The sequence below is a fragment of the Pithys albifrons genome, chromosome 13 (assembly GCF_047495875.1).
Source record: "Pithys albifrons albifrons isolate INPA30051 chromosome 13, PitAlb_v1, whole genome shotgun sequence".
Taxonomy (NCBI): Eukaryota; Metazoa; Chordata; class Aves; order Passeriformes; family Thamnophilidae; genus Pithys; species Pithys albifrons.
Genome location: NC_092470.1, coordinates 956,613 through 983,415, shown reverse-complemented (window position 1 = coordinate 983,415; position 26,803 = coordinate 956,613). Strand labels below are relative to the sequence as shown.

The 26,803-nt window shown below is 47.6% G+C and overlaps 1 protein-coding gene across 1 annotated transcript; it reads right to left on the bottom strand.

The window, feature by feature from the left end:
- Nucleotides 1–1,134: 1,134 nt before the first annotated feature.
- IREB2 (iron responsive element binding protein 2) lies at nt 1,135–25,703 on the bottom strand. Its single transcript, XM_071568133.1, has 22 exons — nt 25,624–25,703; nt 25,013–25,102; nt 21,712–21,877; nt 20,496–20,633; nt 17,278–17,481; nt 15,609–15,678; nt 14,433–14,616; nt 13,742–13,881; nt 12,862–13,033; nt 11,996–12,096; nt 11,452–11,568; nt 10,161–10,320; nt 9,207–9,342; nt 8,597–8,681; nt 7,846–8,002; nt 7,442–7,566; nt 7,026–7,130; nt 6,618–6,760; nt 3,090–3,237; nt 2,879–3,001; nt 2,175–2,360; nt 1,135–1,533 (listed from the first exon to the last, which is right to left on the bottom strand). Exons 1-22 carry the CDS (start codon nt 25,640–25,642, stop codon nt 1,423–1,425), a joined length of 2,880 nt encoding a protein of 959 aa, XP_071424234.1. The 5' UTR covers nt 25,643–25,703; the 3' UTR covers nt 1,135–1,422.
- Between the last annotated feature and the right edge of the window lie 1,100 nt (nt 25,704–26,803).

Sequence of the window (26,803 nt, the reverse complement as noted above, 5' to 3'; positions counted from 1 at the left end):
GTTTTTTAAGGAATGTTAAACATACCAGTTAAAGAATTGAACAGTGCATCTGTTAGCTCCCAAGTCAGCCAGCTTAGTGTCTGGCTATAAATTAAAAGCACATGTAAGTAAAGGTAATATAGTCCTCTTGAATGTTTTGATAATGTTTATCAAGAATAAAAAATCTGAAAGCAAAAGGCAAGTATTGCAGTTTTGTTCTCCAGCAGAAATGAATCTACACAAACGCTGAGTTGATGTCCTGAAGCTCTTCAGGAAGCAGGAACAGGTTGGAGTGGCACTCAGGGCCAGCTCAGACACCACTGATGCTCAGCCAGGGGAACACAAGTGGTTCTGCAGCCACTGCCAATCTGAACGTGGGACAGTTCCAGCCACAGCTCTGGCAGTGCTTTGTTCAGCGTTCTGGGCTCTACCCCAGGGCAATGGGACACTGTTTGAAGGGGCTGGGAACTGTGAGAAAGCACTGAAAGGCAGTAGGGCCACCTGGCTCTTGAACATCTGACAGGAAAGTGTGACTTAGACACAGGTTGTATTTAAAGCAGAGGAATTTAAACAATCCTAAGAAAGTTTTTAACGAATTTTAAAGGCTAAAACACTACTCTATTTGAGGATACTGCAGACAGCACAGGAACATCTGGTGTCACAAATGACAAACTGCATCCCTTGAGGCAGGTGACAAACTTCACTTGAAGGGCATGAACAAACATGACTTAACCAGCACGAACCAAGCAACTGTGAGCTCTGTTTTTAAATGCAGAAACGTTTCCCATCTTTCTAAGCACATTATTTCATAGCTTGAGCAGTCTTAAATCTGGATCCAGATGAAATATAATGCCATGAAAAAGTAAAGAAGTCATCATCAATGATAAGGATACCATGGGCCTCATGTGGACTGCTTTTTGTTCAGCCCACAACCTAAAGAACAAGAAATTCAAAACTCAGTATCTTTTTTAAGCTCTAGATGAAATAAAAAAGCCCAAAACAACAAAAAGAAACAAAACTTTTTCGGCCTTTAAGATTTCAGGCCATTTGCTATCCTTGAACCAACAAACAGCAGCACACAGATTTTCAGGTGCAAAAACTGAGTGGAAACATCTGCAGAAAATCCTCTCACATAATAACCTTCAGCACAATCAGTTTCAGATTTCGCATAGTTTATTTACAAAATGGTCTGATAAAACATCCCCTCCATACTTACAGCTCTCTGCCACGATACACATGTTGATTTTAGCAATAGCACCATTAGAATATTATTTAAAATCAGAAAGGATCTTGTTGCAGTTACAATGGTTCACAATCTTTTACATCCATGGACAAAGGAACTCGGAGCACACCAGGACTGTTTGCAGTTCCACAGTACAGATTCTGGGCTCACACAGGCATGGCAGTCACCAGCTATGCAAGGGCCCAGACAGTCAGTAGCCACTATAAGAATCTTCGAGCCACGAAGTTCAGACTCCCACCACACTTGTACAGAGTTATCTCCAGGTTGTTTTCAAACAAGGCAATCACGCTGAATACTTTTCCAGTGCTTGTCTTCAAAACAAAAGCAAAAAAGAGAAACTAGTTAAGTTTTGCTTTCACGTCCCTTTGCTTATCCTCAGTGAACATTCTAACCCCAAGTTTGGTTGAACAGAAGTGAATTTATCCCTTTAATGTGCCATTGCAGACCTGAGGCTGCTGGGAACAGAGGTGAGTTTTGTTTTAGTGCTTAGTTTAGACCTGGCTGGGAGCAGGGCATGTGCCCACTGATGACCCAGAGACACCATGTCCCATGTCCCTCACATGGCACCAATCGTGTCACGGGCTCGTTCACAGGGAATGGAGAGCTGAAGCCTCTCCCAAACCATCACACTTTTGTCTTTAAAAAAGTGCCTGAATGAGGGACAAACTCAATTCCACCCTAATGTAGTGCCATTGAGGGAGAAAACAACACCCAAAGGAACAGCCAAGCACTTCAGGTTGCACACAGAATTGCATAGAAAGAGCATGTGTGTATGTACTCTGGGAAACCTCAACAGCCAGGACAAACTGCAGGCAGGACTGTAAGCTTACCTGCCAAGAGAATTAAGGTTTGTTTTTGCCTGCTTTGCTTCCCATCACCAGGGCTAGCTTTTCTTTCTCTGTTTTCAATGTCAGTACATTCAATAGAGAAGTTAAACATATGTCAAAGATACCTTAATATCCAAAGTCATTCTGGGTGACAGCTCTGGAGGGAACAATATAGAAAACTGCTCTTTGCCAGTGAGCCCCAAAGTACTTGGATTTTCCCCAGGACGAAACTGAAGTGGAGCAATGCCAATTCCAATCAGCTGACTCCTATGAACCTTCTCAAAGCTTTCAGCCAGCACAGCTTTAACACCCTGCAGACATACAAGGACAGCAGGCAGAGTGAAACACAAAGGAACCTTCAAACACACAGTATGTCCAAAACACTGCAATTCAAGCTGAAGAGTAAAGAGAGTACTTGTCACCAGAGTCCTCTAAGTGTGCTGGGAACATCTGTGAGCTCTACAGTAGATGGAAGCAAACAAGCCAGAGCAGGCCCAAACAACATGGGGTTTGTCACAGACAGTGACTATGCTGGAGGTAGCAGGACATGAATACATGGCTGCCTTGGAGTATGTTCTGAACATTAGTGGAAATTATTCTCCAATAGTGAGATACTGAACACCTCATAGAGACCAAACAGAGGTCAGAACTCTAATTTATTTCAGACTCTGGTATCCAAGATGGTAAGTTACAGAATTAGGAAATTCAGATTTATCCTGACTAGTAAATCTTTCCTATGAAGATTCTAACAAAGAAATTATATGATGTGTTTTTAGGTATTTCCACAAAGAACAAAACCACACCCTAAACCCACACAAACCAGCAGTACCAGTAAAAAAGGTCCTTTTGCAGCCCAGTCTCTGGAGCTCCCCAGTCCGTACTTCTTTCCTGCCAGGATAATTACAGGAATGCCTTCCCTCTGGTACAGCTCTGCTGCTTCAAACACATCCAGCTGGGGAAGGACAAAGTGGCACAGTCTGAGTGAGCTCTACACCTGCACCCCCATTCCAGAGCAGCTGTGCAACCAAATATATTCCTACCGTTTGTCCTGATGGGAAGTGAATGGTTTTAGGAGCTGGTTTTCCTATGAACTTGTTCAGAAGCTTGATATTTGCAAAGGTACCTCTGGTCATCACAGCATCATTCCCTCTTCGAGCCCCATAGGAATTGAATTCACGAGGTGTGAGTCTGGAATAAAAAGCAAATTGAAGAGGGAATCAATTACTTTAAAGATTACTTGATTTAAAAGGATATTTTGATTTTTTTTTTATAATTATTGCAGCATGTCTAAGTCTTTGGTGCAATATGTAAAGAACTAGTCCTTGAACAAATGTAATCACTATAAATCATGAACAACACGTGTTGGGTGATGGCCCCTGATGAGCCCTGATGGGTTGAGGGAGACACCTCAGCCCTCTGGAGGGATGTTCCAGGCAGAGAACAAAAGCTTTCAAACTGATAAGATTAACAACGGATGGAGTATTAAGAAATAGCACAGCCTTCCTTTGTGATATCTTCTATAACCACTCTAGGAGCCACCTTGCCTCAGGCATCTGCATCACCCCCCCAGTAGATTGACTACTAGTCACAAAACCACATGAAGGAAAAAAAAAGGTATAAAAAGTGTAGTTTAAACTCCAGCAGAAAGGGAGAAATGCCAGTGTCTCTGTGAAGGTAACTGCTGCAGCTTTGTCCTGCCTTCTCCTACCTCCTGGAACAATGTAGGGGTGAGAAGACCATGTGCTTTCTATTTTTCTATACTTTACTTTCTTAACTTTACTTTCTTGCAAAGCTTATTCCTTTATACATTCTATCTTACATCTTATGCTAACAGCTACTTCTATTCTTGGTTTATAAGCATATCCTTTACTGTGTTTTGCTACCTTAATACTAATAACAATAACTTACTTTACACTCTGCTACTTAATATTGGTTATTGCTTTTTGCTATTCTTACTTTATAAGACCAGCTCTGGTTTGCTCTACAGTAACTTGCTTTCCTTTCAAGGTGCAGGTTCTTTTTTTCAACATGTGTGTTGATGAGAAGCAGCTCTGCCCTTCCCTTTTGTTTTGTGTTACAGAGAGAGTGGTGTGCAAGATATTTTATTGCCCTGTGTTATTGAGAGAGTGTCTGGATAAGTGTTTTAGGTGGCTGTGTTTTTAGTTAGTAGTTCTTTGTTGCTGGTTTCTGTCTGTCATGAAAATGGGATACATTGCTGTGTTGTAACTTGAGTTTAGTGTTTGTCTCTGTAGAATGTGTTTTGTGCTGGTTTCTTTTGGGGTCCTTTATTATCAATGAAATTCAATCTTGCAGCTGAACGTTATCCCGGCAAAGCAGAACCCACAATAACTGTCACATGTTTGTATTAATAAATGTTATTTCGGGAGCGGTTGTGGGCAAAGTTCTTTTCTGGCTTAAGTGTGGCTTCATATTAGAAGTCAGAATTCCTTCCAACCTGTGGGCTGTCCAGCAGTTCCACAGACAGTGTTGGGGACATGAGGCTCTGATTGTCTAGAAGCGCTTGTTGCTAATAATTTCTCCCTGGCTTAATTGTGGCTTCACATCAGAGGTCAGAACCCCTTCCAGCCTGTGTGCTGTCCCTGTTTGGTAGGCAGTGTTGGGGACATAAGGATATGATTGTCTGGAAGCACTTATTGCTAGTAAGTTTTCCTTAGAATAAGTGTGGTCCTCATAGGGGAGTCAAAAACCTTTCCAGCCTGTGCTCTGTCCAGAGTCCGGCGGGCAGTGCTGGGTTCATAAAGCTTTGATTACTGCGAGGACGCTTCTAGCTAATAACTTTTATTAATACAGTTAAGACTAGAAATCTTTGCATTTCTGTCTCCCTCCTCCTTTTCACATGACAACATGTGTAAACAACTGCTAGATTATTCATGAGGAAAGTTGCAATTTTAAATTGATTTTCTACAGCTTCATTATGAAGTGCTGTGAGCGCAGTGGTACTTCCAGAACTATGGGGAGACTGCTCTAGGAAACAACCCAGCTCACTCATTCTCTCACCATTATCAGCATATTTATTAATAGGCCTTGCACCAAATTGAGAGTTTTACTCATAAATCAAACAACCATCCTGGAATTAATTAAAGGACCATTAATTTTTTCTTTCTTGCAATATGACTCATTCAGACTGAACACAATATATTTAGAAAGAAAAGTTCCCACACCACATTCAGTTATGAAGCTGGGCTTCATTTTCTTAAACTGATCTGTTAAAAAAGATCTGAGCATCTGTCCATCTGGCCGTTCCTGAGGCCAGGGACAATGACTAACCCACATTACCAGATCTGTACATTAGGGCATTGGTTTGCTCTGGCATCCTTTTGGCAGCAGTTGTTACTGTGGCAAGAGCAGTGAGGAGAGTTCTGTAGGAGTGTCAGTGTTTGCTGTGCCCTCAGACACCCCAGTGGCACAGAGGGTGAGCACTGAGGGGGTGCAGGTCATGACTTACACACTTGGGAACGGTTCTGTTCTGCTTTTCCATGTACAACGTCCCCTTCATGCAGATGAGCATTTATAAATGAAAAGCAGTGGTGCTGAGCACTGCCCTGCTACGTGCGCAGGTGCTGAGAGTGCCCTGCTATGGGGCAGCGGTGCTGAGCAGGGCCCTGCCACGGGCACAGGTGCTGAGCAGGGCCCTGCTATGGGCAGCAATGCCCATCAGTGCCCTCCCACAGGCGTGGGTGCTGAGCGGTGCCCTGCCACGAGCACTGCCCTGCTACGTGCACAGGTGCTGAGCAGTGCCCTGCTATGTGCACTGGTGCTGAGCAGTGTCCTGCTATGTGCACAGGTGCTGAGCAGTGCCCTGCTATGTGCACAGGTGCTGAGCAGTGCCCTGCTATGTGCACAGGTGCTGAGCAGAGCCCTGCCACGGGCACAGGTGCTGAGCTGTGCCCTGCTATGTGCACAGGTGCTGAGCTGTGCCCTGCTATGTGCACAGGTGCTGAGCAGAGCCCTGCCACAGGCGTGGGTGCTGAGCTGTGCCCTGCTATGTGCACAGGTGCTGAGCTGTGCCCTGCTATGTGCGCTGGTGCTGAGCGGTGCCCTGCTATGTGCGCTGGTGCTGAGCGGTGCCCTGCTATGTGCGCTGGTGCTGAGCTGTGCCCTGCTATGTGCGCTGGTGCTGAGCTGTGCCCTGCTATGTGCGCTGGTGCTGAGCTGTGCCCTGCTATGTGCACAGGTGCTGAGCTGTGCCCTGCTACGTGCACAGGTGCTGAGCGGTGCCCTGCCACAGGCGTGGGTGCTGAGCGGTGCCCTGCTATGTGCACAGGTGCTGAGCTGTGCCCTGCTATGTGCACAGGTGCTGAGCGGTGCCCTGCTATGTGCGCTGGTGCTGAGCAGTGCCCTGCTATGTGCGCTGGTGCTGAGCAGTGCCCTGCTATGTGCACAGGTGCTGAGCAGAGCCCTGCTATGTGCACAGGTGCTGAGCTGTGCCCTGCTATGTGCACAGGTGCTGAGCAGAGCCCTGCTATGTGCACAGGTGCTGAGCTGTGCCCTCCCACAGACCCCGGTGCTGTGCCCCAGCCGGGGCTGCGGCTGTGCCCGGTGCTCACCCCTTGCTGGTCAGGTACTTGGCCGCGGCGCTGCTCCTGGCAATGCTGCCCGCAGGCGAGATGTGGTCTGTGGTGACAGAGTCCCCCAGGTACAGCAGGACATGGGCGTTCTCAACTGGCTGTGGTGAAACTGGGTCTTTGGCCTAAACGGGAAGGGGAAGGAACACAGGGGACAGAATGTAAGAAACTTTTTCTCCCCCGACCCTCAGAGACATAAAACACATCTGCAGTATGTGAAGGCACCTTGATGTACAGGCTCCACTCATTCCAGAGACACCAACAGTATTTGAAAAGACTGAGAAATATTAGTGATAATTAAATTTTTGACTTAAACATTGAAGATTCATTGAAACACTTATTCCTTTAATGCAGTGCATATAATCTGATGGACAGATCCATTGTACTTACAAGTTTATCAAAAAAGGAAGGACATCTGATATAAGTAGATTTTGAATCCCAGGGAAATAAAGTTGACTCTGGTGCTTCCAGCAAATTCCATCGTTTGTTTCCTTTCTACAAGAAAGAAAATTAATAAAAACAAACAAAAATTAGTTTATTATAATTTTACACTCAGAAACCAAAGACTTATTGGTGATTTTCTATTACTTATTATTAGTAGTAAATAATTTTCTATCACATATTACAAGTTACCTCACTGGATGCTACTTAAGAATCACTTTTTAATGCCTGTATCCACCCCAAATAAAGCCCTCCATTATAGCAATGAAAATAACTGACAAACCAATCACATTCAACTGGCAGATATTATGAAGCTACAATGCAAAGCAACCTTTCAATTATGTAGACCAAAAGACTCTTCTTACCTCCATCTTTTCCTTCAGTTCCTTAAACATGGATGATATCACACACTCCTCCTCCACTGTGTGAAGTTCTTTTCGGGTGGGCCAAATATCTCGTAAGTAAATACTTTTGCCATCAAAGCCAGTGCCTGAGCAAGATTTGGAACAGAAATGCAGTTTTGAAGAGTAAGATATTAGATTTCAGACTTGCATTACGATATAAACGTGTGTACGTTCTGGCCTGCAGAGATGGCATCAGACAGGCAGAGAATGTCATCAGTTAAGGGGATGCTCTGCTTTAGGCACAAGTAACACCAAATACAGCTGTGCCTGCTGTTCAACACACAGGCTCTGGGTGCCCAGTGCCCACGCAGAGCCCTCCCACCCCGTGCCCGAGGGGCAGCCGTGGGGCTGCAGGGCAGACTCACCCAGGGGCTCGGTATCGAAGTCTATCCGGACGGTGCCCGCGATGGCGTAGGCCACCACCAGGGGCGGCGATGCCAGGTAGTTGGCACGGACACAGTCACACAGGCGGCCCTCGAAGTTCTTGGTGCCAGACAGCACTCCACAGGCAATTATATCACCCTGAAAGGCATACCCAGGCATGCTGTTCCTGCCAGTTGTGGTGCTTATGCTATTTTTGCTTGACTAAGGCAGATGTGCATTTAGCAATCCACTACAAATATTTAACAGTACAACTGAAAGGCATTTTGCTCTCTCCCACTACCCCTCCCTTCTCATTTTCACTCTTGACCCTCTGACATGTTCTTCTGTCACTTCAGTCAACTTTTCTCCTGCCTTTTATTCCTTGTATTTTCCTTCTGCTTCAGGCAGAGAAAAAAAGCTGCAGCTGTTGAGACATTGCTGGTTAAAATTACTTGAGTCCACAGCTCTTTAAAACCCTCCTCTTCACTTTTGATACAAAATCTACACATTGCATCCTCCATAAGATTAGATCATATTGTATTAATTTTGTAATTTCCATCTGGATGCTACAAATACCATTTATTACACATAGGAATGAATTGGCATGAGCTCCCTGACATGCAAATGTGCAAAACCAGCATGCAAAGCCCAAACCAACAATGAAGGGTATTCTGCATGGACTGGTGTGTTTCTTGATTGCTTAACTGGGTGGGAAACACAGTTGTGTACTTAACAAGCCAGCTAGAGCTTTACCTGTTTTATTGCATTCCTGATGGCTTCTGGCAAAGGGGCTGTGTTCCCCACACAGGTGGAACACCCATAACCGACCACCTCAAACCTACATGGGAGAAACCAAACAAGCCACAACCAATTTGTTAGTAAAGCTGCTGCTTCTTTTATTACCAATCCCCAAGAATTTTTTTTCCTTTGGCAATTAAGACTGTTTAGGAAGTGAACAGCAGACATTACGCCTCACTGATGCAATCCACAGCTGGGCACTGCCACAGAATTCTGAGCACAGTCCAGTTGTTACTGCTGTGGAGCAACCAAAAACATGCTGAACAACCCTAGACAGCAGTGATGTTAAGAGAAGACTAACACAGACTGCCCTGACAAATTTGCATCCAGCTTCCACTTTTACAAGACCTCATCAAGTGCATCCTGTCCTGCAAGACACTTGGAATTCAGTAGTTCAGTACTGAAAAAACAGAGCTCAGATGGGGTACAGCTACACATAGTAAATAGTGAAGTGGGAATACAACAGAGCAAAACAATTTTAAGTCAGTAAGTCCATTAAGTCAAGAATTAGCCAACTCCAAATGAACAGCAATCCCATCTGTCAGCAAAGGGAGCCAGGCCTCACCCAAGCTTGCTGAGGTATGGCAATACTCCACTGGAACTGAGGTAATGTGTGACCATGCCACTGCCTGGGGATAAGCTTGTTCTGATGTAGGGCTTCACCACCAGGCCAGCCTCAACAGCTTTTTTGGCCAGGAGTCCTGCCAAACAGAAAGGGAAAAGCCAAAGAGACAGATTAGGATTTGTATATCCCTTACCAGGACACCTATAGGCTGCTACCTTAGTTAAATGAAGAATAAAAACCCACCAAGGATTAGACAACTTTCAGTTATTAAAGCAACTACTGGCCTGAATAAAGTTTCTTAACTCGTAACAATACCATGCAGGTTTTTGTTGCCATTCCTATAATGCAGATGCCCATTTTGTTTCCTATAAGAAAAATGTCTTTCCCATGTTCCAGCTGATGGTGCAAACCCATCCAGTCTTCAGAGGTGGGGCAACACAGCTCCAAAGGGGAGCTCACCTTGGCCACAGAAGCCCTTGAAAGAGAGCAAGGTGTGACAGATGAGCTGTTGCAGCAAAACCATCTGCAGCTTGTGAAAGTGTGGCAGATAGCCCTTAACCAGTGACAGATCAGCTGTTCAGCAATGCAGTTCCTGCCCTGCTCTGTGCTGTTACAGCTCATCCCTCAGGACAGACTCCAAGCTCAGGCCCAGCTGTGCATCAGCTGTGCCACTGCATCCCCCTGACCAGAGCCCTGCAACTGCTCCCCTGCTGGAACACAACCAAGGGCAAATCTTTTGTAAGTACTCTCTTTAATGGTGCTTTATGGCACACACTTGGAGACTGTATTATGGAAAAGTAACTTTCACTATACAACTCCCAGAGAAGGGTACCAGTTTGCAGTTTCAAACCTTGAGGTCAAGTCACTCCAGAGAACCCAGAGAAGTGAGAGGTGCAGGTAAGGGCTGTGCAAACATGGAGCACTGAAGCCTGAGGGCTGTGTGGTCCCACCTACCTGCAGCAAGCATGACAGAGGGGTTGCAGTTGTTTGTGCAGCTGATTACTGCAGCAACCACCACACAGCCGTGGGACAGCTTGTACTCGTGTCCTTCATACTCGACAGGCACTGTGTCATTCTGCTTCTCAGCTGCAACCTGAAACCCCTTCACACCACACTGGGGGACAAAAACACAGGTTAGCAGACAGCACAGCACAGCACAGGAGGATGACAACAGCAAGAGCAGGTGAAGTCTCATTCTGGAATAACACTCAGCTGTGCCAATAGAAACCCCTGAACAGATTTTAAAGGCAGTGCTCAGCTCATGCTCCTCTGTGAATACACTGGGCTCACCCTCCTTCCTTCACAACTGCTTTAACCCTGCAGAGCTGTGAAAAAATGCCAGTGTGGGGTTGATCCCACAACTCATTCCCTGCTGTACAGCAAGAACAACCCCTTAGGAGTACATGTCTAATTCTACACAGTACCTGCTCTGAATTAGAAGCCTGTCCAAGATTTTATTAATTGCAAGAGAATGGTAACTAAACCAGAGTAGGTCAACGTGCATTTCACACCCTCACCAGAGTGCTCTTCAGCACTCCAGCATCCTCCAGAGGTCCCTTTCAACCTCAACCTTTGTGTTCCACAATGAGCTCCAATTTCCCTCCAGCACAACTGACCATTCTGTCTCAGGCCTCATTACAAGCCACAAAAGCCAAAGCCAACAGAAGGAGTTGTTACTAACACTGCTGCAGCCTTCAACTTCAGTGATTAACACTGAAAAGGAGCATATATTCCTGTACTAGCTGCATTCTTAGATACCTAAACACATCCCTAACCAAAAATAATACCTTCAGACTTAAAATCGTTCCCTTTGTGAGGTCAAGTTAAGCTGTAAGCAGAAACAATTTCCTAAGTTAAGAACCTAGAACACTGATTAGCTACAAATCCTGCCAGTCCTTCTGAATCTCCTTTAAGATATGGGTTTTGTTTTGGAAATCAAGTAACACACAACTGTTTAAAAAATCCCTGAAAAAGTGAAAATGTTTCACAAGCTCACACTAACTCTTCAAGTCCTTCCTCCCAACCTGAACTGTGACACAGAGTATTGGGAAGCTCCTGTTCCTGCCAAACCATTCACAGTTTACCAACTGCTACCCTTGGGATACTTGGCAAGCAGGAACAGAACACCCTGGACAAGCAGTTGTGCAGCAAGGAGGACTCAGCAGGTATGCAGGGAATAGGTAACAACATTTATTCACATGGATTATAGGAAAAACCTTAGGAAGAAAACATCAGGGGTACAAACCTTTTCATTTAAGCAGGCTTGGAAGTCACTTTTCATGTTATTAACAGCCACTCTATCTTGGGATCTCTTGGGACCACTGACATATGGAACTATAGAACTCAGATTAACTTGCACCACCTCAAAAGCAAGAAACAGAGAGCACAGGCATTATCAATCCCAGCCCTGCAGTACATGAACATGGAACTCTTGATTAAATCTGAATGTTCTCAGACATTCACAAGTCTGGGCTTCCATTTTCAAGACCACTCACTGTAAAAGACTATTCCTCTTATTTCCAAGCATTTCAACATCATCCTTAACTTTTCTCATATGACTGGGGAGTGACTGGAATCAAAGTCTGTCAGTTGACATCACGTTCTTATTGTACTTCCCTTATTCTCCCCACCCCCTCTCTGTTTTGCAAACAAACTCTGCTTCTCAACATTGTGAGTTAATCACTAACAACTTTGCTGAAAGCAACGAAAATGACAGCAGGAGACAAGACTGTTGAACCCTCAGCAGTTGTTTCTGAGAATCAAACCCAAACAAGTCCTTTCCAGCATACCTGGGAATACTCGGGTTCTCTGGAAGAACTCTCATCATTCCTAAATAACTTCACAGCTTTAAGATATGCTTCCATCACTTCAAGCTTGGCCTCCTCCAAACCTTAGGAAGATTATTTCAAACATGAGAAAAGTCACATTAAAGACATAAATAAAATAAAACACACAGCTTGCAGAAATTTAGACTAAGTGAAACATTCAAAGTATTTTTTCCCAAGCACACCACTTCCATACCCCAACCTCCAGAAACGATTCAGGAATGATACACACAACATTAAAGCATTTATAAATGATCATAATTTTTTCCTAAATTAGCTTAGCTTGTCTTCTTACATCAAGGAACAAAGTAAGTTATTCCAACTCTAGCAGTTTAACTAAATTTGCAGGTGTGTCCCTGAAGGCAGAAGGCTTTTTTCTCTGGTAGGATTTGCAGGTTTAACACAGACCATGTGCTCAGCTGACAACAGGCAGAATTGCTGAGATTTGTTCTGCAGATTCACTTATTTCTACTGATCATTTCAAATTCTGATTTTGTAGGGAAGATACAGGTGCTTAAGGGATTAATTTCAAATTGAAGAGACACACTTCAAAATGTGAGAATTTCCCAAATACTTTTCTTCTAAAGGCTTACAGATGCTTTTAAAAACAAGGTCTGTGGGTGTTGAAAAATAAGATCACGTTCATAAATCAGGTATTAGACAAAGGAACCAGACTGGACACAAACATCAAGAACAAGTCTAAATATACATTAAATCCACATCAGAACTTAGCACAGTGTAAGAACGATGGAGTTTTAAGCAAAACACGTGTGTTACCACAAATGAAAACCACAATTGACAAGGAATCCCTATTTTCATTTCATCTTTACCTGTATGCTTTAAGTGCTTCAGTGTCACATTATCAACAGGGAAAAAACTCAGAGTAGCACCATATTCAGGACACATATTTGCTATTGTGGTTCGGTCTGCTACAGACAGCTGGGAAACACCACTCCCAAAAAACTCCACGAACTTGCCAGCAACCTCTGCCTGCCTCAGATGCTGTTGGGAAGAACACACAACACTGTTATGTGCAGAGGCACAATGCAAGCATGGTGGTCACAACAGTTCACAAGTCACAAATGTTTAAAACAAAAGGCTGAAACCCTAAGGCCTATGTTTGCAAAAAAAATTAGAGTTATTATAAATTCCTTTTTAGTGAAAGAGGGCAAGTAAATAAAATGACTGCAAGGGGAAATTAAAAACAACTACTTCGAAGGACTAATGAATAAAAATGCTTAGAGATTATTTGGACCTTTCTGCACTGCCAAACTAAAAACACTCCTGGGGATTAATCCAGGTCACAACCTGTAGGGATGACAGTGTGTTTGTAGATTCTCTGATGTCTGAGGTCATTGATGGAGAGATTGATATGGAGCAGTTCAGAGTGTGTCCTTGAAGGAAAGTAGTTTGAAGGGCACCCTTAAGGAGAGAGCCACCTGTAGAATGTGGGATACCTTGGAGCCAGTAGAATGTTTCCAAGTATGCTTAGTGACCTGACTAGCCAATTGTGTGATGGCATGTTGGATACAAGAGAAGATAAAGGGTGAAGCTGTAACTAAAGTTCTGAACTCTTTGTTCAAGCCTTCTGATGCTGCTGTGCCTGACCCTCTTCTGCCAGACACTGATTCACCCCCATTATCCCCCACACCAACCCCCACGGGCAGTGTTGGAACAGCCTCTTAGTTCAAACAGGCACCAGGCACTCACCTTGGTGATGCTGAGCACGATGTCTATGGACGTGGCCAGGGGGCTGACGGTGCCCGTGAGCTCACAGCCCACCACCTCGGGCAGGGTGAGGGTGAGGGGCATGCCCAGCATCGCTGCCTCCGCCTCGATGCCCCCCACGCCTGCAAGGAGAACACCAAGGGCTGCCCATCAGCCTCAGGAACCAACATCACTGTGCTCAGGCCCTAAAGAACTAACAACACCCTTTCTATCAAGCCTAAAGGCCCGTGACAATAAACACATTGCTGCTTCTCTTACAAGTGAAGGGCATCACTCCGTTCCCAACAAGGACAGAGCCTAAAGGCAGGAGTTCATTAAACATTTGTACCTCAACAATCAAATCAAGCACAACCAACTCAAGTTAAAGATCACAGTCAAGCAGAAAATATTTTACACCTAAAACTAATTTTCTGAGAGGAAAGTTCATGCAAATTGTTGTTGTACAAACAGCACTTATTTGAATATCAGTTGGGTTTTGGCTGCTTTCCCTTTTTACAAAGAGTCCCTTCTCAATGGAAAGAAATGTTAGTCAAGATTACTTTCAGACAAAAAACATTCAGAAGAATAATTCAAGAGAGCCTGTTATGCTTAAGATACAAAGATCCAATAGGAAGAAATATGAAGCTTTTTTGTGCCTTTCCAAGTGCAATCAAGTTACTCTGAGCATACTTACCCCAGCCCAAGATACCCAAGCCATTTACCATGGTTGTGTGGGAATCTGTGCCAACCAGGCTATCAGGATAGAGGAAATCTTTCACTTCAAAAACAACTTTTGACAAATATTCCAAGTTCACTTGGTGTGCCATTCCAGTCTCAGGTGGAATTACGGAAATATTCTTGAAAACCTTTGAACTCCACTGTAATGTTTCCAAAATGAGAAGAAAAAGAGTTGCATTTTTTCCACAGGTATATTCAATTTTTAGAACATAACTAAAAAGACAAAACTAAGACACAATAAAAGTCCTTGGTATTCACCCAAGTGGATTTTGCTCCTTTGTCAAACAGAGGCATGTGATGCCCTTGGATACATTCCTAACCACCAACAAAACCACTCACTCAGCTCCTGTGAAGGCTGGATCAATAATTCACACCTACCCTTCAAATGCAGGGCTGCAGAATCTCCTACCTGCCAGTTCACACAACTTACTTCAAGCCCACCTAAGACTGTGTTTAGACAACAGAACCATAGCACTCGTGTTTATAGCAGAATTTATATTTATAGCATAATTGAGTTCAGGGTTGACACTCCTGGGTGAGCCTGTCTGCAGACTCGGGCTGGTACATTTAACAGAACTGACATGGACATTGTAACAAGATTCAGCAGGGCCATTTCCGTCTTTAATTATGTAAAAGCTAATTTGCTTCAGAAAGAAACCTCCTGGTCTACACACATGAAAAGAGTCTTAGATCATTGCACTGACTTTCTAGACCATGTCAAATTATGGCTGAGGATCAAATGCCAGTGCTGCAGATCCCTCCCAGCAGCAGAGCAGCTGATGCTCCCCCAGGATTTGTGCTGCCCAGTTTGGGAGCAGCCATGGCTGAACACTGGGCTCTGCTGGTTTGTAACAGAGGTGTGGATAAATGAGCCTTTGATCCAGAAAGGCACTGAGCTCATGAAAAGGCATTAAATAGCCCAATGCTTCATAAATCCCCACTGACAGGAGCAAAACCAGAGTAAACTTTTACAAGTTAGAAAGCCAATTTTCTGTTCCTGTGTTAAATTCAGATTTGAGAGTCTAACACTCCCAAATGATTACATTTAATTTACCATCTAAACCTGAACAGTAGCAGATAAAAGGCTCTTAAAAAAGCCCAAAACACAAAGCCTGTAGATACATGGACATACCTTAAAAAATTGAAGCCTCTCTCTATTTCTGCCAAATTCCATCTCTTGATTTTTCAATACTGTCTCAGGCCTAGAAGATAACAAGTTTACAAGTACTGTCATAATTTATTTCAAATCACAGAAGAACAAGTTGTAGTTTTAGCTTCTCTAAGGAAAGACTCATTTAAGCCTGCAGGACTATTTGAAGTGGTTTATTAGAACAAAGATAATTGCTTCCCAGCAGCAGTGAGGAATAGCTGACCTCACGTGTGCTGTGCCTGAGAACAGGATTATTCCAGGTATGGTTTGCCTCAGGCTAAAAGTGATCTCAAAAATACTTTAAGAGATCTATTCCAGGCATGTGCTGCAATACAGAAGCTTTTCTACCCCCATCAACTGTGTCACAGGCTGCATGCCTCAAAACCCCACACAGTAAAGAACCAAGATGTTCACTAGTTCATGTAAAAACACTCTCCACTTTCAGAACTAGCCCTCAGCAGCTGAGTAGAACATCAGGGCGATTGTAACTATCCTCTATTTCTGTATTTCTCTCCATGCCACATTTTTTTCTTCACAAGTACTCAGTGGCCTCATAAAATGAGCAATTTTTCCTTAGCATTGTATTTACTAAGACACTGATGCTTGTTGTAACAGAGTTATCCATAATTTAAGAATAACCTCTGCTTTGAGTAGGTGAAGAAGAAAGGGAATATACTTGCTTTGCACCAGGAAGTTCTCAATTTTCAGAGGCGTATTTGACATCCTGAGCCTTCCCTTTGCTCTCTGCAGCAGCAGAAGGTCAGAGCTCCACCAAGCCCCAAGAGACACTCAGTGCTGATGCTGCAGCTTCATCTACAGCCCTGCTGGGGCTGCTGCCACAACACCAATACTGCTGAAAACCCCTCCTCCTGTATTCCTACACCTGCAGGGAGGAGCAGCATTTCCATGTCTACAAAATTACCCTGACAGCAACAGAGCACCACTGTGGGATACAGATTTGATCAGCTTTTAAACACTACACCTGCCCTGCACAGGCAGATATGGATCTGAGCAGCCCATCAGAGCCAGGAGGCAGCAGGTGAGACAGGAGGGTGATTACATGTAATTGGCAGAGATGGAACAGGTCTGATAATAACACAGAGATCTGGGAAAGCAGAGATGAGCCTCCCCTGGGCTATCACACACAGGCAGGATATTTACTGAACTGCAACTCAGTGACAGATGGACTGTGATCTCCTGTAAAGTCTGGGAGATGATGTACAGGCTACTTGTTAGCTCTTCTTTAAGAGCCAGACACTTCTGAAAAGTTAGCACACAAAAGCTACACACTACTTTTAGAAATAAATTCAGGCTTCCCTGGTTTATTCACTCAGATTTGCTTTCCAACAGACAGAGGATTATGCTCCTATGCTTTGTTGTCCGAAGTAAGAAGCATCAAAATTGAATTTAAAGGTCACAGCCATGAGCCAATAGCTGGCCATCTGCACTCAGTTCAGTAATGCTCCACTTATAAAAGGATAAATTTACTGTAGATCAATTAGGATCAGCTACAGATATTTGAGATACTGAAACCTGTCTGTGGCACAGCTGAAGGGCACACAAGTTTAAAAACCACACCCCACCCCACCAGCAGCCCCGGGCAGAGCCCCCGCCCCCCGGGGCACAGAGTAGCACAGAGGAGGGTCCGTACTCGGGCAGGGGCTGCAGGTGGAAGGGGCAGAGGATGGGGGTGCTCTCGATGGGTGCGGCGGGCCGGCTGTGCTCCCCGCAGGGTGCCCGGCAGCCGCCCTGCCCGCGGCACGGGCCCTTGCGCGGTGCCCGCAGCGGGGACAGCCGCGCCGGGGGTTTGGCATCGCCGCCACCGCCGCCCGGGTTCGGCGCGTTCTGGATCGCACTGCAAGGCAAACACAACAAACAGCGATCAGTCACCCGCCCGCAGGCTGCTCCTCCTGCTCCCGCCCTGCCTCCCTGCAAACCCCTGCAACACACCTGTCCTGGGCCGAGCTGCAAAGTGCCAACGGCCCAACACAGAAAGAGAATCAACCGCCCCACCAAGGGAAGAGGAGGGAGGGGAAAAAAACCCCAACCTCCGAAATAGCAAACTTCTTATATTAGAGAAAAGGGAGACAAGTAAAAACAGAACATGATATAATATGTATATATGTAAGTATGGATGGCCAGGCTTCATGAACGAAGATTTGGGCAGGGCTCTCCCCACGTGGGTGTGCCCTTCCAGCCTGGATTTGGGCAGGGCTCTCCCCACGTGGGTGTGCCCTTCCAGCCTGGATTTGGGCAGGGCTCTCCCCACGTGGTGTGCCCTTCCAGCCTGGATTTGGGCAGGGCTCTCCCCACGTGGGTGTGCCCTTCCAGCCTGGATTTGGGCAGGGCTCTCCCCACGTGGGTGTGCCCTTCCAGCCTGGATTTGGGCAGGGCTCTCCCCACGTGGGTGTGCCCTTCAAACCTGGATTTGGGCAGGGCTCTCCCCACGTGGTGGGCCCTTCCAGCCTGCACAGAGGATTTTAGGTGAGGCACAGCGTGCACAGAACTGGCCCCACCCTTTAACTCCTGAGGTTCATCTGCCACGGCCGAGCGAGCTTGGACAGTGACAGAGGAGTCCTCAGGACTGGAATCTACAGCCCCCGGTATTCCCAGGAGGTCTCCTATCCAAGTACTGACCGGGGCTGACCCTGCTCAGCTTCCCAGATCTGACGGGATCGGGGGTCAGGGAGGCATTTAACTGCCCTAACATATATATACAAATGTGAGAAAAACCAAACCAACAACAACCACCGAGTCACCCACCCAACAACACAGACCTCCACCACCCCAGCTCACAGAAACACTCCAACAAACTCCCCTCAAAGGCAAGAGAGGAGAAAACCAACAACAAATAAAGGTAATTCCCAAACCAATCAGCTGCGAAGTGGTGAATGAGGCCCAACACCACCAGCAAGGGCATAGCAGGTCTGCTCAGCACAGGCCATGAAGGGACTGAGCCAGGCACCTCCTACACCTTCTTTCATAGTTGATTTTGATGCCAAAATGATATGAAATACCTCTTTGGTTGCTTAAGTCAGGTGACGTTTGTCCTCTCTAATCTACATAGACTCTCTGGGCCTGCTGAACTGAGGCCTGGCTAAAACTAAAGCCAAAACTACCACAACATTATAAACTACCATCTGAAGAAATATTTTACTACAAGCCTGTTGCAAAGTGAACTACTGCTGCATAAGCTTAGTTAAGCAGTGTAGCATGGCAAGAAGTGAACAGAACTGGATTGTCTGAAAGATTAACAGCAAGCAAGTCCTTCCGTTTCTTCACAATAGGCCAGAAATCTTTATAACCAGCATTGCAAAGGCTGAACTCAGAGCTGCAAACTTGGTAGATGTGGGTGGAGTCCCATTCAAAGGGTAGACTGAACTTGTTTCTGAAGACTGTGCTGTACATGTTCTGTTAAATCCAGAGGAATGACTGAAGGCAAAGCTTTCTCAAGGAAAGAAATGTTATTCTTTACTATTTAATCTGGCTTTTTATCCAAATTCTCAAAGGCTCAGATAAATTTCATACACTGCTGAAGTCAGTCAGAAGTAAGACAGAGAAGTTGGAGGGTTTTTTTAAGAAAAACTCCATTCAGCACAATATCCTCTATTTGTACAACATTCAGTCTGTGCAGTAGAGCAAAGAAAGTTTGCAAAAAACTAATGACCTTTTACCTCCAGTAATTATCAAATCACACAAGTGCAGTAAATCCCATTTCCTCTGCTTTAGTAGCACAGACGTTTAGTTATGCACTGGCAGGACAGTGCCTGGGCTCAGGGGATATCTTGTCTCGATGCCACCCCAGCCCAACAGGCCCTGATCCTCCTCAGGAGGTGGCAGCTCTGCCAGCAGCACAAAGCACCCTGCAGAGAGGGCTCATTATCACAGCCCAGCAGCTGCTGAGGCCCCAGAGCTTTCCAAAGCGATGCTGCAGAGGCTGATTTATCATCACAAAGCAGCATGCTGGGGCCTCTTGCCAGCACTTGGTTTGCCTGATAATTTTAGGCTGGCCTAATTGCCATGGAATCAGCTGTCCCTCCAGACAGAGACAGAACTGACACAGCTCAGATGCAGCACGACATGATCTGTGGCTTCTTCCTCTCCTGACACCAACCAAACTGAAACTCTGTGAGCACTTGGAAGGTTGACAGAAATGACTCACACATCCATGTCCATCTGACCACTGGCTTTTTCCCTGTGAGCTTTTAAAATTCCCAGAGAGCCTGAGCAATTTATGCAATTCTGCATGAGTGTGGAAGGCTCCATGAGGGAAGGGCAGGGGAGAAGGTGAAGGGAAGCCACATTATTTAGTGATTACTTCAGCAAACACTGAATAAAACTCAAGCTGTTCCTCCTGTGTAGTATTATGTGTCTAGCACAGGCAGCCTCAGGCTGGGTCCATCACATCACTGCCTGTCAGACAAGCAAAACAACACTGCTGGTTTCTCAGACCCCACACTTGTCCAGACTTCTCCAAGCACACATATTCTCTCTGAAAACATAGGCAGCCACATTTATCTGTTTGAACAACACAAACAGAGCAAAGCAAAATTGCAAACTCCCTCTGCCTCATCCTCTTGAGACATATTATTTTCTGGAAACCATGCCAGATCCCATTATTTCAGCAAAATCCTGCCCAGAATTTGAATTATCAGTCAGCTTCATCCAGAATGCCTCACAAACATTCTTCTTCTCCTCCAAGAGTGTCAATTTTGCCATTTTTACCCAGCCCTTTTTCAGATACCCCCCCAGGTCTCATTGCAGGGAGCCACCCAGGACAAATGTTTGATGGGATAGTACCAAGACCTGAATGAATCCACACCTCAGTGTTCACAGAAAGGTATGGTTTGTGAAAAAAAAGTATGTTACCATTTGCTGAAGTCAATCTGCAGAGAATGGTCAACAGTGAGATCAGTTGGGCAGGCAGGATTGACCTTCACTGGATCTCCTCCAGCATTTCTCACAGCTTCCCTCATGGCAGCAAAGTCCACCATGGCTGGAATTCCACTGGGACACAGGAAAACAAGTAGTACCACATGAGACATCAACTCAGCAAGACACACAAACTTCCTCTGATTAATTACAGATCCAGCTACGTCTCATTTCAGATGGTAAACCCCTATCACTCCATTCTCTAAATTTTAAAGGACTTGAGCCATTTCCAAGGCCAGTGGAGCTGGTGCACCTCCCCCTCATGCACCAAACAGGAACACAGAACCCCCTCAAAGTCACCCACCTGTCTGGTGCCTCGCTGTGCTGCTGCAGCCCAGTGGGGTCTCCCTGCAGGACTCATCTCTGGATACTCCTTACCTTGGGACAGAGCCTTGCCATGCAAACAGTGCCAGACAATGCTTGTGCTGCACATTTCAGCACCTCAGCATGTCTGCTTTGTCTGACAGAGCCATTTCTGGAGCTCACAGCAGTTCACAAACTGCCTGTGTTGCTATGGCATGGGTAATAAGCACACCTGGAATATAAAGCTAAGAGGGGGGTAATGTTTATGCCACACAGTGCTACATAAAACCTTACTGGCTTTGCCTGCTAAGCAGAAGTTACCTCAAATTTATTATCATCATAGTTCCTTTTTTGAATTATCTCACTTCTTAATAAATACAGTCAGTGAGACAGCTTCAGTTGAACATTTGCAAATTGCTGAAGGACTGGCCTTTTAGCTATGCCATAGTTAAATCACAAAGTTATTATCCTAAGAGATTGCTTTTCAAATGTATGTATTATTCATGGAGTCAACTGGATTACTCACTGTGGAATAAGCAATATTTAATCTCCATGTATTTCAGGGAACTGGCTACAGCCAAACATCACCACTTTCATCCTGGTCTGGCTCTTACCCTGCAAAGTGCTCCTGGTAGACCAGCAGCTTCAGCCCTGCCAACCTGCACTGATGCCATGGCACCCCACAGAACAACTCCTACCCCTGCAGCACATGGAATTATCCCAAGGAATCCATGGCACAGCAGAAGCAGAGCACAGGTTTCACTGGAAAAGCAGACCCCCGGGAATGTATTCCCAAGCCCAGGGGTTGCACATCAGCTCCATGAGCTGGCACAGGTGTGCCCACACTTACGTGAAGTCTTGAAGAACAACTCTGGCAGGACAGAAGGGCACTTCCACATGGCTCTGCGTGGTTCTCCAGTCCAGGATGTTCATGGCATCCCCCTCCTTCACCAGGAAGCCGTCGCAGTGGCGCACGCTGGCCTCGAACAGCACTCGGATGGAGTAAGGCAGAGAGTCTGGGGGCAGGACACACCAGTGAGGGCAGCACCTGCAGCTGGAAACTTACCATCTCCCACTCCTAGGGAGTCCCTCCCTCTTCCATGGGATTGCAGAGGTGAGAGCCTCAGGAGTCTGCTTTCCCTGCTGCCTTTGGGTTTGATCTTCCCTACACAATATGGAACTGTGAGCTCCATAATGCACATGTTGGAGACGAGTTACCCGATGGGATTGGAATGGGAGATACAATGACTCAACCCCAATGTGTGCAGACAATGACCTTAAAGAAGGTACATTCCTCTGGCAGGGGAGAGATGCAGGAATTAGAGCTGGGATTACTGATCACAGCAGGTCAAAAGCAACAACAATTGGGGTATTCAAAACCATTTTTAACTGTAAAGTTCACCACTGCATTACTCAAGATATGGAGCCAAAAACATCCAATGCCAGAATATTATTTCAATCAACAGTAATATGAAGACCAGAAACTATTCTGCCATTGGCCCTTTTAAAATTAAATACAATTCATAAAATATAAACAAGGACATTTCACTAAATGTAACTTGAGTTAGTTTGCAACTGATCTGAAATAAGGTACTGACAAGCAGCAATTTTTTGGCAAAAAAAATCGGGGAACGGAAATGAGAATGAAAAAAGAGGGAAGAGAAGAAAATCCCCAATGTCACTGTTCGTATCAAAGAGACAAAAAAATCAGAGGTTAATTAGATGTCACCAAACCCACGTGTAATGGACTGTCATGCCCCCACTCACGTGATTTCCAAGCCAAGCTCCCAAAAGGAACCGTTTGCTTTCCTGTGGGGCACCAACACCACACAGTGACAAATGCACCTCCCTGGGGCAGCTCAGCTGGGGAACAGCAACTGCTGCTCTGCAGGAGCCACCAGTGAGATCCCCCTGCAGCCAGCCCTGGGTGCAGTGTGGGGCTCCCCTGGGTGCAGTGTGGGGCTCCCAGGGCTCCCCTGGGTGCAGTGTGGGGCTCCCCTGGGTGCAGTGTGGGGCTCCCCTGGGTGCAGTGTGGGGCTCCCAGGGCTCCCCTGGGTGCAGTGAGGGGCTCCCCCGGGTGCAGTGTGGGGCTCCCAGGGCTCCCCTGGGTGCAGTGAGGGGCTCCCCTGGGTGCAGTGTGGGGCTCCCCCGGGTGCAGTGTGGGGCTCCCAGGGCTCCCCTGGGTGCAGTGTGGGGCTCCCAGGGCTCCCCTGGGTGCAGTGTGGGGCTCCCAGGGCACCCCTGGGTGCAGTGTGGGGCTCCCCTGGGTGCAGTGTGGGGCTCCCAAGGCTCCCCTGGGTGCAGTGTGGGGCTCCCCCGGGTGCAGTGTGGGGCTTCCAGGGCTCCCCTGGGTGCAGTGTGGGGCTCCCCTGGGTGCAGTGTGGGGCTCCCAGGGCTCCCCTGGGTGCAGTGTGGGGCTCCCAGGGCACCCTCAGCAGGCAGATCCCACCCAGCACGGGCCCCCTGAGCTCTGGCACTGCTGCCCTGGCACAGGCACTGTGGGCAGAGCTGGGCTGGCTGTCCCCACCCAGGGGACAGTGAGGGGGGCACTGCAGCTCCCACCCCCTCCCAGGGGCACACAAGGAACCAGTGAGTGCCCAGTGAAGGCCCAGGATGCAGGCAGGGACACTGGGACTGGGCACAAGGAAACAGCAGCTCCCAGAGAGGTTGCTGAGCACAGGATGCAGGAGGGGTGGGGTCTCTGCCCTCCCAGCCCTGCAGAGCTCAGCCCATCAGGGCAAGAGCCTGGCCTGGATCAACACATCCCCTCTGCCCTAAATCCTTCTGAGCTCTTCCCAGCCACTGTTTTCCCCAGAGCTTCTAAACACTAGAAAATCTCCCAAGACAACTGGCAAATAAATCAATTAACATTTAAATTAGTAATCTGATTAATATAAACAGCACTTAATGTCAAATTACAGTCAGAAGCCTCAAGGCAGGGGCAAACAGGTAAAAGGGCAACTGTTCTAGCAACAAATGCAGTGAGACATTCCAGATGCTGGATTTGCTCCCAGTGCTGTCCCACTGTGTCTAAATGCTGTTTAATAGTTTGCTATCTTGGAGCTAATCTAGCAAGGTTCCAAGAAGTTCCAACATGAGGTTCCAAGACCCTCTTAATCCTGTCTGTTTAGACTCCTGAGAGTATCTTCAGGAATATCCATTGCTGCTCAAAGATTTATGCCACATTTTAGCAGAAACTTTTATCTTGTGATTGCATTTCTGCTTCTGTCATGAGGTTTTTCAAAAAGCTGCTGTGGAACTCTCTGCTTTTGTTACCACAGCACTGCTGCTGCCTGGACAGAGCCACCAGCACAAACCTTCTGCTTCCTTCATCTGTGCTTATATGAAAGATTGACTCAATCACAAGAAGGAGGAATTGGCAGGAGCCCTCAGCTGTTGCACAAAGTGTCAGCACACTGTGCCCCCTCTCTCTTCCCTTCCAACACCAGGGAGTTGATTTCTGTGCTCAAATGCTGGTTTAGAGTGAAACATCCACTGGTGAATTTTATTTAACATCACCAATTCTGTGAACACGGAATTCAGACCTTGCAAAGCTGAAAAACAAAATTCCCAAATGCCTTTGGTAAGTACCTCATGTGAGTATTCCAGTTTGACAGGAGAGCAAAGGGAGGGAAGAACCCAGGCATGTTTTGATGCCCTGCTCCAGCTGGCCCTGGGCACAGCTCCCTGCCCTGCACTCCCTCCCACACCTGCACACCGGGAGCTTGTAGAAGACCCAAGAAAGGCCCTCCTGGCACAGCCCCTGCTCCAGACTAATGCCGGGCTGGGGTTAAACAAAGCCTCACCTTCCTGCAGCAGGAGCAGACAGAGCCACCCACTGTGTGAAGCTGCTGGGGAGGTGAAACCACCACACCCCGAAGCTGCACAAAACTACAGGAAAAGCTGGAGTTGTGTTTGAAGTTCTTTGTCACTTCACTTATTCTTCAAAATTATACTGATCTGGAGCATTTCTGAAAGCTCCAGCAGCACCAGTTCTCCCTTGCTGAAGAAAAGCTGTAAGTCTCCCCCCTGAGGCAGCAGGACATTGGGGTGTTATGAGCTCCCGGGCACAGGAACTGCTGAGGGCATCCCCCACGCTGCAGGGCGCTTTGCTGCCGGCCCCACCCCGGTCCCCCCGAGCACCACCGTACCATACTTGGCCCCTCCGAGCTTGGATACATTGTAGAACTTCTTCTGGGGGTGGCTTTCCAAGGCTTCAATGACGGGCTGGTAGGGGCTTCCTGCGGGAGAGCAGCAGTTACAGCCGCGGGCCGGCAGCGCCGGGCACCCCGGAGGGGATTATTTCGGGCTCTGCCCCGAATGACGGCGCTCTGCACCGCAAACGCACGCACGGCGGGCAGGTTCCCAATGGCCCGCGCTGCAGGTGCGTGGCCGAGGGGAGCGGGCCGGGCACCCGCGGCAGCAGCAGCGGGTGGGTGAGAGCGGGGCGCGGGTCACGGCCCGGCCCGCACACGCCCGCCCTTTGTTGTCTCGCTGTGCCATCTCCGGGCCGGGCAGGGCGGGGCAGGGCAGGGCAGAGCCGGCTCGCAGCGAAGGAGGCCCCGCTGCTGCCGCCGGCCCGGCCCGGCGCGGCCGAGACACAGCGGGCCCGGCGCGGCCCTCGGGGGAACAACCGGCCGGGGGGGCGCGGGCGGCGGCAGGGCCGGGCCGGGGGCAGAGCTGCGGTCCGGAGCGGAGGGCGGGGCGGGCCGGGGCAGGGCGGGCTGGGCCGGGGGCGCGGCCGGGCCGGGCAGGGACAGACCTGCGCTGGGAGGGTCCATCGCCGGCCACCATGTCAGCCCGGGGGCCGGGGCGCGCCTCTCGCGAGACTCGCCGCGCACCCGCCCGCGGCTCTCGCGAGATTGCGCGCCCCGCCCCTAAAGGGGAGGGGGGACAGATCTCGCGAGATCGGCCCCGCAGCTGGGAAGGAGGCGCTCGCGATCCCGCGAGACTTCGCGGGGAGGGCGGAAGTAGCCGCGGCTGCTCTCGCGATAACGGGGACGGCGCGAGGGGCGGGGCGCGGCGGGGAGCGCCCCCTGCCGGGCCCGGGAGGTATCGCGAGAGAGAGCGACAGTGTGTGTGTGACAGTGTGTGTGTGTGTGACAGTGACAGTGTGTGTGTGACAGTGACAGTGACAGTGTGTGTGTGACAGTGACAGTGTGTGACAGTGACAGTGTGTGTGTGTGTGACAGTGACAGTGTGTGTGTGACAGTGACAGTGACAGTGTGTGTGTGTGACAGTGACTGTGTGTGTGTGTGTGTGACAGTGTGTGTGTGACAGTGTGTGTGTGACAGTGTGTGTGTGTGTGTGACAGTGTGTGTGTGTGTGTGTGACAGTGTGTGTGTGTGTGTGACAGTGTGTGTGTGACAGTGACAGTGTGTGTGTGACAGTGACAGTGACAGTGTGTGTGTGTGACAGTGACTGTGTGTGTGTGTGTGTGACAGTGTGTGTGTGACAGTGTGTGTGTGACAGTGTGTGTGTGTGTGTGACAGTGTGTGTGTGTGACAGTGTGTGTGTGTGTGTGACAGTGTGTGTGTGACAGTGACAGTGTGTGTGTGTGTGTGACAGTGTGTGTGTGACAGTGTGTGTGTGTGTGACAGTGACAGTGTGTGTGTGTGGGTGACAGTGTGTGTGTGACAGTGTGTGTGTGACAGTGTGTGTGTGTGACAGTGACAGTGTGTGTGTGTGTGTGACAGTGTGTGTGTGACAGTGTGTGTGTGTGTGACAGTGACAGTGTGTGTGTGACTGTGTGTGTGTGTGTGTGTGTGTGACAGTGTGTGTGTGTGACAGTGACAGTGTGTGTGTGTGTGTGACAGTGTGTGTGTGACAGTGTGTGTGTGACAGTGTGTGTGTGTGTGACAGTGACAGTGTGTGTGTGTGTGTGACAGTGTGTGTGTGTGTGTGACTGTGTGTGTATGACTGTGTGTGTGTGTGTGTGTGTG